Here is a 10,410-nt window from a genome sequence, read left to right as displayed (position 1 = left end):
GTCCCCCGTCTCTTTACCCAGCATCTGCCCCCCTTCTGCCCTGCATCTGAACCCTCCTCTTTCTGCACAACATTTGTCCCCTCTCTCTCTGAGCAGCAACTGTACTGTCCTCTCTTTTGCCTAGCATCTTTCTCCCCCTCCTTTCTGCATAGCATTTTCCCCCTTCTCTAGCTCTCTGCCCAGCACCTGTTTCACCTCTGCCTAGCAGCGTCTGTCAGGGTGCCCAGAGCTACCCGGAAGTGTGGATTCCAGTGGTGCTGGACACTTACCCCATAGCAACGATCATGTAACCCCCTGGGCAACTAGCATGTAACCTGCCAGGGCACTGAACAATTAATCCCCCCAGGGGCAATGAGCATTTACTTCCCCCAGGGTAACAAATATATAATCCCCCTAGGAAATGAGTATGTAATCCTCCTTGACAACGAGCTTGGCAATGAGCATGTAAGCTCCCCCATGGCAAGTAGCAAGAAACCCTTGGCAATTAGCATGTAACCCCTAGCAATGAGCATGACGAGCATGTAGGTAAGCTGCACTTATGTGGAATAATATGTATTGGCCATTATGGTGTGTGATATAATGTGTAATTGCCATTATGGCGTGTTTTATAATGTGTTAGAAGCATAATGATGTGTGGCATAATGTGTAATGGGCATTATGGCCAGTGGTACAATGTGCAGTAAGCATTACAGTGTGTGGCATAATGTGTAACGGACATTACAGTGTGCGCTATGTGTAATGGGCATTACGATGTGTGGCATAAATAATAGGCATTATAGTGTATATTCTTGCAGCGCGCCTCCGGCACGCACTTGTCATTGTGTGTTTACAGATTACTTTTCAGGCACAGGGCAACAAAATGTATACTCATGGCATTGCTGCTACTAGGCATATTGGCCCTTATTCTTGTTCACTCGCAAAGGCAAATTCCTTCTCAAATGGACAAAACCATGTGCACTGCAGGTGGGGCAGATGCAACATGGGTGAGTTATTTTGTTTCTGTGCAGGGAAAATACTGACTGCTTTATTTTTACACTGCACCATAGATCTCACTTTGAAGTAAAACCCCATCCAATCTAATTCTCTCTGCACATGTTACATCTGCCCCACCTGCAGTGCACATGGTTTTGTCCATTTGAGAAGGGATTTGCCTTACTACTACTACAGACATTTGAAACCCTTTTTTCAGTGTGTGCCTTCCGCATGCGCTGTCTCTTTTGTAAAGTATGGGAGGGCGCAAATTTATACTTTGCAGGCGGTCGCCGAACACCCAAGCACCGGCCCTGTCGATGATAGCTTTGTTGAGATCTAAAGTGGTAATACATTACATAAGACACCATCGATGTTTCATGGCCCACTGGCCATTTCATCAGGAGTGTGACCGGAAAGTGCCTGCTTACCTGGTTTAAATAGTAGTAAAACTGCCCAAAAGGTGTGTGCAGAACGCCGCCGGTTCCCGAGCACCGGCTGCCTGGGTTGCGTAGCATCATCATTCTTTCCGGCCGCAGAAGGGAAAATACTTGCAAAATACTTGTTGCTTATTGTTCCTGCTAGCATGGCACCCCAGTGTGCCCATACCCTCGTCCAGAGTGCCAAATTATTGCTTGCTATGTATATCAATATATAATATATCTCAAACAGCAGACTGGCACTCGTTTGAATATGCAAACATGCCTGGGTACCCTCCAGATGTACAGTAAGTGATGTATGAAACATGCAGGCAGCACACGCAGGCAGCACTCACAGGGCAGTAATGTGTAAAACACGCAGGCAGCACTCACAGGACTTGTGTGTGATCTGCAGTTTCTCTGCTATGGTACAAGTTCTGTGAGTGCCTCTCTCTCTCTCTCTCTCTCTCTCATATAGCCAGTTAACTGCACCAAAAGCCCCATTCTACTCTGTCATAAATAAAGTAACAAATTCTTGCATCTACATAAAGAACAATAGCACTTTGTGTGTAATTGGAAAGATGAACAGATTTTCTCCCCTATAAAACATTAATATTTCTAAATGTTTCCATAACTAATTAATATTTTATAATTATATATATATATATATATATATATATATATATATATAACGGCTGTGTGCGGTCCGGCACTCTCCCCTCTCCAATCACAGTACCTCGGTGCCCTCCAAACAGACGATGCAGGCAGACAATAAGAGGCGGCACTCCAAGGGTTTTCAAATCAATACTTTAGTGATGGAAAAGACACCAACGTTTCGGGGCTCTGGCGCCCCTTTGTCAAGGTGGGTAAATACAGTGAGCGCTCACTGTATTTACCCACCTTGACAAAGGGGCGCCAGAGCCCCGAAATGTTGGTGTCTTTTCCATCACTAAAGTATTGATTTGAAAACCCTTGGAGTGCCGCCTCTTATTGTCTGCATATATATATATATATATATATATATATATATATATATATATATATATATATATATATATATATATATATGTCTTGTCGGTCCGGCACTCTACTTTCCATATATGAAGTACCGTGTGCTCTGCCCATTCAATTGAATACCATTCCAGGAGTACTTAAGAAAGCTCTGAGGCGGCACCACGGAGTTTTGAAGCAAGTAAAAGATTTAATCTTTTACTTGCTTCAAAACTCCGTGGTGCCGCCTCAGTGCTTTCTTAAGTACTCCTGGAATGGTATATATGTATGTATGGTACTTATGTATTATCTGGGCTCCCATGTTAAATGCACCTCATTTTTTCATACCCCTACTATCCAACTACGCATGGAGTTGATTTTATATAGTGTGGCGAGCGCAGCGAGCCACCGTGCCCGAAGCGTGGTGAGCGCAGCGAGCCCCGCGAGGGGACGCGGTCTCATAAGAAAAACGGGAGTCCAGATATTACATAAGTACCGTATGTATATATATATATATATATATATATATATATATATATATATATACATACACATATATACATATATACCTTTAATTTTAAAGATGTTACAAAACTTTGCTACCATATGAGTTATTTTTAACTACTCCCACTGGCAGCCAGAGACCATGCCAAATGAAATGTGGACATTTAAACCCAATTTGTTTTGCTAGGCTCAAAAATAGATTTTTTTTCTTTCATTCTGCTGCCTGCGTTCTTGGATCCTATTTTCAGATTCTCCTTACCATTTTCCATTCTTCAGATACCAAGCTTTTCAAAACAACTCCAGGGACGTATAAGTCACCAAAGGGGCTGCCATTGAAACCACTGTGGCTGAATTGCTATAAAGGTTTTTACTTTGACAGTGGCTGATTTTTGGTTATTATATAGACCTGCAAGGAACCAGAAGACTTTGTCATGTGGTAAATGGACACTACGCAGTTATGCTATGGAATAAATATAGCAGGAATGTGACATGCTATTATACGTACTTCAAGGATGTTTGTGTGCGTGTGTAATACTGCACAAAGATATGTAGCTGAAAGCTACTTGGTAATGTATGTGTGTGTGTGTGTGTGTGTGTGTGTGTGTCTATATATAATATTAACACAATATGCACTTATTGTTCTAAATTGTGTAAAAAAGATAATTTAATAGTCTGGAAAGAGATAAAGGGGGCTATTCAATCTGTTCTGACAGTCGGAATCCTGCCATGTTTTCGGCCAGAACAATTCAACGTTCTGCCTGTCGAATGGCGAGAAGGGGACATGTTGGCGAAACGGCCGTGGATTGTCGCGATCCAGCCGTGAATTCGATCCGGCTGTCTCCGACCAATCAGATCCGTCAGGTTTGAAAGTCGTATCTGTTTTGTCGAGTTCTGCCTTCGATGCTGTCGGAAACAACAGTATTAAATAGGCGCCCGCTGCTATTTCCCCGGTCGGAAATAGAAGCGGGGATTGAATATCCCCCAGAATTGTAAGAAATAAAATACCAGCCAATCATCTCCTGTCGTTTTTCAAACACAACCTATAAATTGTATGGTAGAGGCTGATTGACTAGTACTTTAGCTCCCACAATTTTATCTCGCTCCAAGCTGTGATAAATAATTCCCCTAAGTCTGAATATAGTAGTAGAATTTGGCAGAATTTTGTTCTGTAGCCTACACTACATATACTGCATTGTACGATGAAAGATGTCTGTATGTTAGGGCCACATGTATAAGAACTAATTGACCGGAGTACAAGTGTGTGGCTGCCAATCTATGAGAGTAGTGTATGTCTTTCTTTGTATTAAATTCTTCTCCTGCCAGAAGGCCAGAAAATCAGATGTTTAATAAAATAAATGCTTTGCAGAGCTTCCAGTGCAGTACAAAACACAGCTTGTTCAGAGAGAGAGAGAAACACTGAGCTTCTTATTCCGTGCGGTTTATAAATGTAACCCAAGATTTTCCCCTCTGCTTTTTCAAATCAACAAGGTTTGTGTGTAATTTCCCCCTGCCCCCTCCTCTGTACAGATATGTAGATTATATATAGAGAGGGGTGTGTGTGTATGTATGTATGTATGTATGTATGTACAGTATATATATATATATATATATATATATATATATATATATATATATATATATACATACACACACATCTACCACAGTTGCTGAAAGTCAGATTTTGTTATGACTGCCAACAGGGGGTGACAGAACTTGGAAAATATTATTCTAGCAATTTTACAAATTACCATTCACTTTGTTTTAATGAGGGCACTGTTTCTTTAACCAGGCCATGCCCCTTTGACAAATGTGGGTGTAGTTACAGACCTGGGCACACCCCAGTTGTGATTTCTCTACTGTGAAGTGCACAGCACGCTTTTAGTGTCAGCAGTAGCCCAGCTCCCAGTAACAGCTGGCACATACCCTCCCCTACATGCAAGCTGGGCGGGATCTGTCGGCAGAACCTCTCTGTCCTTAACCCTGTGTACCTTCACTGTGCTAACGCTCTCTCCTGACTTTAACCTTTTTTTCTTCGTCTGGTCCTTTATGTATTGGTTGGCATTCCCTGCGGCATGCTGTTATTTGTAGCTGTCACAAGCACTCCGAAAGCTTTCCAGCCTTGCATTGTTCCACAACATTTCACATTGGCAGCCAGGGAGGAGGAAAGCTGCACTTGTGCTCATGGATATCTGAAGACCACCAGCTCCTGGAATAGACATCCTGCTTACAGCCAGGGAGAAGCAGCTACTAATTGAATACTGCCAGCAAAGACTGGCACAGACTGTTGGGCACAGTGGAGGACAAGCCAGTACTGCCATGTGTTTCTGCAAAGGGTTTGCTGTGTTCCTGTGGATTGTAACGTGAGTCTCAGACTGGATCCTGATGTGACTTCTCAGCATTCCCAAATGATTACTTTCTTCGCATTACTATTGCAGCAAGTATTTACCATCATGTCTGGAATGATTGTTACAAAAAAAGGCTTATTTGTGTCCTCTGTGACCCAGTTGTAAGACAAGAAAGCTGACCCTGCACGCCGCTGTGCTGGAATGCATTGTGCCCTGCTTCTAACAGACAGCTGGATATAAAGTCGTGTGTCTATATCCGTTCCAGCCCCCTGTTTCTCCTCACAGTTGTTGCCTGGTAGCCTGAGCACAAGTTTCACTGGCCTAAGGATGTCTTCTTTCTGCAGGCTCTTAACCCTTGCCTGCATGTGGCAAATGCTGGTGATGGCCCCAGCTCTGGAAATGGGTTTATATGACGTGGAGAGGGGAAGAGAAGCCAAATGTGAGCCCATCCAGATTCCAATGTGCCAGGGCATCGGCTACAACATGACCAGGATGCCCAACTATGTTGGCCACGAGTCTCAGGCAGAGGCTGCGGAGAAGCTGGAGGAGTTTGCCACACTTGTGCAGTATGGCTGTCATGTTCACCTTCGTTTCTTCCTCTGCTCCCTTTATGCTCCCATGTGCACGGAGCAGGTGTCCACCTCCATTCCTGCCTGTAAGCCCATGTGTGAAACTGCGCGGCTGAAGTGTGCCCCCATAATGGAGCGCTTTCATTTCGGTTGGCCAGAGTCTTTGGACTGTGACCGTCTGCCCAGTAAAAATGACCCTAATGCCTTGTGCATGGAGGCGCCTGAGAATGCCACAAATGGAGACCCTCAAACGAACGGCCACGGCATGCTCCCCGTGGCACCGCGGCCTCCACGTTTGGGTGTACCCAGTCGATGCGCCAATCCTGAAAAATTCCTATATGTGGAGAGGAGCGGAGTGTGTGCTCCAAGGTGCACACCTGATGTGGATGTCTACTGGTCCTCAAGTGATAAGGACTTTGCCTTGGTGTGGATGGCGGCCTGGTCGGGTCTGTGCTTTATCTCCACCGCCTTCACCGTACTGACTTTTTTATTACACCCTCAACGCTTTCAGTACCCTGAGAGGCCAATTATCTTTCTCAGCATGTGTTACAATGTCTATTCTACTGCATTTCTCATCCGTGCTGCAGCCGGGGCTCCCAGTATAGCTTGTGACCGTGAAGGTGGCGCCCCCTACCTGATACGAGAGGGCCTGGAAAGCAGTGGCTGTACACTTGTCTTTTTGATATTGTACTATTTTGGCATGGCGAGCTCACTTTGGTGGGTGGTATTAACTCTCACTTGGTTCCTGGCTGCCAGTAAAAAGTGGGGTCACGAAGCGATTGAGTCCCATGGAAGTTACTTTCACTGTTGCTGCTTTCAGACCGCATAACTGGCTTTGACCCTGTATTTGGAAACGTTTCCAAAAACGGGTCTGCCAGATAAAACCCCTTTCAGACCGCAGCACTTAAACGGTATATTACCGTTTAAGTGCCGATTTTTTGACACTGGCAGACCCGTTTTTGGAAACTTTCCAAATACAGGGTCAAAGCCAGTGCAGCCTTCAGCACTCCCCTCCATGCAGCTTCCCCCCCCCCTCGCGTGTCGACCGAGCGCATGTCGACGCCCCCCCGCGCATGTCGACGCCCCCCGCGCATGTCGACGCCCCCCCGCGCGTGTCGACGCCCCCCCACCCCCCCCCCCCCCCCCGCGTGTCGGCGCCCCCCCCCCCGTGTCGACTTACCCCGTGCCGGTACCTCCGTTGTGGACTGCAGCTCAGTATGCTCGGAAAGCACTTATGAAAAAAGTGTCTTCCAGAAAATGGCTGCCCCATAGGAAACCCAGTTTAAAAAAACTGTCTTCCGTATGGGGGCAGCCATTTTCTGAAAGACACTTTTTTCATAAGTGCTTTCCGAGCATACTGAGCTGCAGTGCCGGGAACCACAACGGAGATACCGGCACGGGGTAAGTCGACACGGGGGGGCCGTCGACACGCGCGGGGGGGGTCGACACGCGGGGGGGCCGTCGACACGCGCGGGGGGGCGTCGACACGCGCGCGGGGGGTGTAGACACGCGCGCGGGGGGCTCCAGTGCTGTGAATACTTAATGAGCTCATTAATGAGCTCATTAAGTATTCACTGGGCTGAATTTAGGACCCAGCTCATTGGCTGGGTCCTAAATACCGTTTCTGAGCCGATTTTTTGGCTAAAATACCGGTTCAGAAACGGGTAGGACCCTGCATTTTAACCGGTTAGAAAAAACGGCATTTTCTAACCGGTTAAGTGGGACTGGACCTTTCAGACCGCACACATTACCGTTTTAAAACGGTAAAAAAACGGCAATTTACCGTTTTAAAAGTGCGGTCTGAAAGGGGCATGTGCTGCTTGGGGTATTCCAGCTGTAAAGACCATCATCATACTTACAATGCGGAAAGTGGGGGGAGATGAGTTGACTGGACTATGCTATGTCGGTGGATCAGATCCCATTGCCCTAACCGGATTCGTCCTTGTGCCACTTTCGTGCTACTTGGTGACTGGCACATCATTTCTGCTGACCGGCTTTGTTGCCCTCTTCCATATCCGACGTGTTATGAAAACTGGGGGAACCAACACAGAGAAATTAGAGAAACTGATGGTTAAAATAGGAGTATTTTCTATTCTCTATACTGTCCCAGCCACCTGTATCATTGTTTGTTGCTTTTATGAACGTCTTAATTTGGCTCACTGGGAGACACGAGCGCGGGAAGAGCCCTGCAGGACAACAGCTGGGAGTTCCAAGTCAGACTGTACGCTGCCTGTTTCCATCCCCAGTGTAGCAGTCTTCATGCTCAAGATCTTTATGTCATTGGCTGTGGGCATAACCAGTGGTGTGTGGGTATGGAGTTCAAAGACACTGCAGGCCTGGCAAGGAATCCTTTGCCAGCGCCGACTTGGGGTGGTGGGAACCAGGACTCGAGGGAAGCCTCGGAGTGGAGGGGGTATTGCTTGTAACTTGGGGAGCTGTCCGTACAAGCCACCACCGCTCACTCTTCAGGTTGCAAAAACGGACCTCTTCATTGATTGCCCAACACATGTGTGATTCAAAAGATAGTAGTTATGGGGGGGGGGGGGGGGGGGGGGGGGGGGGGGGGGGGAATTATGTGTTGAACATGCAACAGGGAAATGCATTTACCTCTGCAGCAAGCATGTTTTAATTGCTTATCAAGGATGGAATTGCAGATGACTTTTCAAAAGATTAACTGTTAATGTGAGAATGGAGTGAGGTTTTACCGTTTTCTAGTGAATTCATGATGAAGCTCAACATATAAATGGAATACAACATATAAATGGAATGCGGCAAGAATGGACACCTTGCCTACAAATTTCTAAGCAGAGGGATAATATATTTTGATGACACCTGTAGGGAAATTATTAATGCTCCAACTAGAGACATTAGAGGTTGCTCTGTTTCAAATACCCCTGGTAGCTGCTTGTATTTGAACTCTGAACCTTTAAGCAGCTGTTTTGGGAGCTCAGCCCCCTCTCTCCTAGTCCCATAGCAGAAAATACACAGATCGGTGCCTAGATGACTTGTCCGATCTATCTCACCATCTCCAGGGACCTGGGTATCCAGCTCTGGTAATGTTCTTCTGTGTAGTGTTGGTTGCAGACACAGTGTTATTCATTGCTTCTCTGACAATCAAGACTGTGCAGCTTCTGTATTGAAAAGGTCACCAAATGTCAGCTCTTGAGATCAATCCAATGGAGCAGTGGCCTTTTAGTGAGTGGACCAGTACTTCTCACATATTTATCTCTGTGTGGTAAACAATCATGTATCAATGTTTAACTGGTCAACACAGAGTTTCTCTATACCAATGAAATGGGAGCATTGCCTAAAACATATAACATAATTTAGCTGTGTGAACAGAAGTGCAATACTGTGTGGGTCATTGTCCATCCATTCAACAGTGAAGTGTTGAATGGTTTCACTATATTAAAGCATTTGCAGTGAGTTTCCTTATTAAGTTTTCAGGAGAACAGTTGATAGACAGGGCCAAATGTGGTGAGAATCAGAAAGTGGGAGATTTTGGTAAAGTTTACCTATTTTTTTTAAAGCGGCAATCATTTACACTGCAAAACTAGGTTGATTTAGCCAAGTAAATGATTGCCGCTTTAAAAAAAAGGGGAAAATTCTCCCAAACTCTCTCACTTCCTGATTCTCACACCCTATTACATTTGCCCCATAATGTGTAAATCTATGCTGCCTTGAAGTGTGATCGTCTTCCAGTGTTACTCTGCAGAATGCATATGTCATGAACCTTTTTGTAGTCTATTAGCGCACAGTTTCGCATAAATGAATGGGTTTTCAATATTAAGTGAATGAATACCATTGCTTCATCATTGCCTTCTCTTCAAATCGTACAGGAAATATAAACATATTTATTGTATTCACTTTTATCATATCAGGGATAGGCAATCTGTGACTCTCAAACTGTTATGGGACTACACATGCTCAGAAAGCCTCCTGAGACCTGTAGTTCCACATCAGCTGGAGAGCTACTTTACATGTTGCCTTCGGCTGATGTTAACTTAATATAAGGGCATTGGAATCACACAAGCCGGTCATTCCTTTTTTTACCTGATATGCTAAATAATTGTGTGATAGGATTGGACACAATAAGGCAACACAGATACTGTGTGATGTGACCTGCACAGAACTACCTTTGTCAGTATTGAATTGCAGCGGCATGTTGTAATGACCAACAGCGTCACAGTCATTTTTCTATGTGTTGTGACTAATAAGTTATGGTTATGGTTTATTCTGGGCTGGCTGGCATATTCACATTCATTTTGGCCTGCAACTGTAAAAACAAGCCACTTGCATAGTAAACAGTGTTAGTGATATGATTGCGAAAATAAAGTAGAATTCCTATATAAACATTATACTGAAGGTTAAAGAGCCTAAGAATCTCATATATTGCAGTACTATACTGCATTCATTTGTATTTGTAGCAATGGATCTAGCTAGTATGCAATGTATCCCTTTCTAAAACAAGCTGCATTATATCTTCAGGCATGTCCAAATGATGGCCCTCCAGCTGTTGTGAAACTACACATCCCAGCATGCCTTGCAATAGTTTTAGCATTCCCGGATAGCAAAACTGTGGCAAGGCATGATGGGACTTGTAGTTTCACAACA

The 10,410-nt window shown here is 44.9% G+C and overlaps 1 protein-coding gene across 1 annotated transcript; it reads left to right on the top strand.

Moving 5' to 3' along the window:
- The first annotated feature begins 4,749 nt into the window (after positions 1–4,749).
- FZD9 (frizzled class receptor 9) lies at positions 4,750–8,331 on the top strand. Its single transcript, XM_083172089.1, has 2 exons — positions 4,750–6,602; positions 7,604–8,331. The coding sequence occupies exons 1-2, from the start codon at positions 5,555–5,557 to the stop codon at positions 8,308–8,310; spliced, it is 1,755 nt and encodes a 584-aa protein (XP_083028215.1). The 5' UTR covers positions 4,750–5,554; the 3' UTR covers positions 8,311–8,331.
- The last annotated feature ends 2,079 nt before the right edge of the window (positions 8,332–10,410 follow it).

This window comes from Crinia signifera, chromosome 2 (genome assembly GCF_055691185.1).
Source record: "Crinia signifera chromosome 2, ASM5569118v1, whole genome shotgun sequence".
Classification (NCBI taxonomy): domain Eukaryota; kingdom Metazoa; phylum Chordata; class Amphibia; order Anura; family Myobatrachidae; genus Crinia; species Crinia signifera.
This window is presented reverse-complemented; position numbering and strand designations above follow the sequence as displayed.

Coding starts and splice junctions, on each gene's coding strand:
- FZD9 (XM_083172089.1), top strand. CDS start 5,555: ATGTCTTCTTTCTGCAGGCTCTTAACCCTTGCCTGCATGTGGCAAATG. Junction 6,603..7,603: donor CCATGGAAGTTACTTTCACT/GTTGCTGCTTTC, acceptor GCGGTCTGAAAG/GGGCATGTGCTGCTTGGGGT.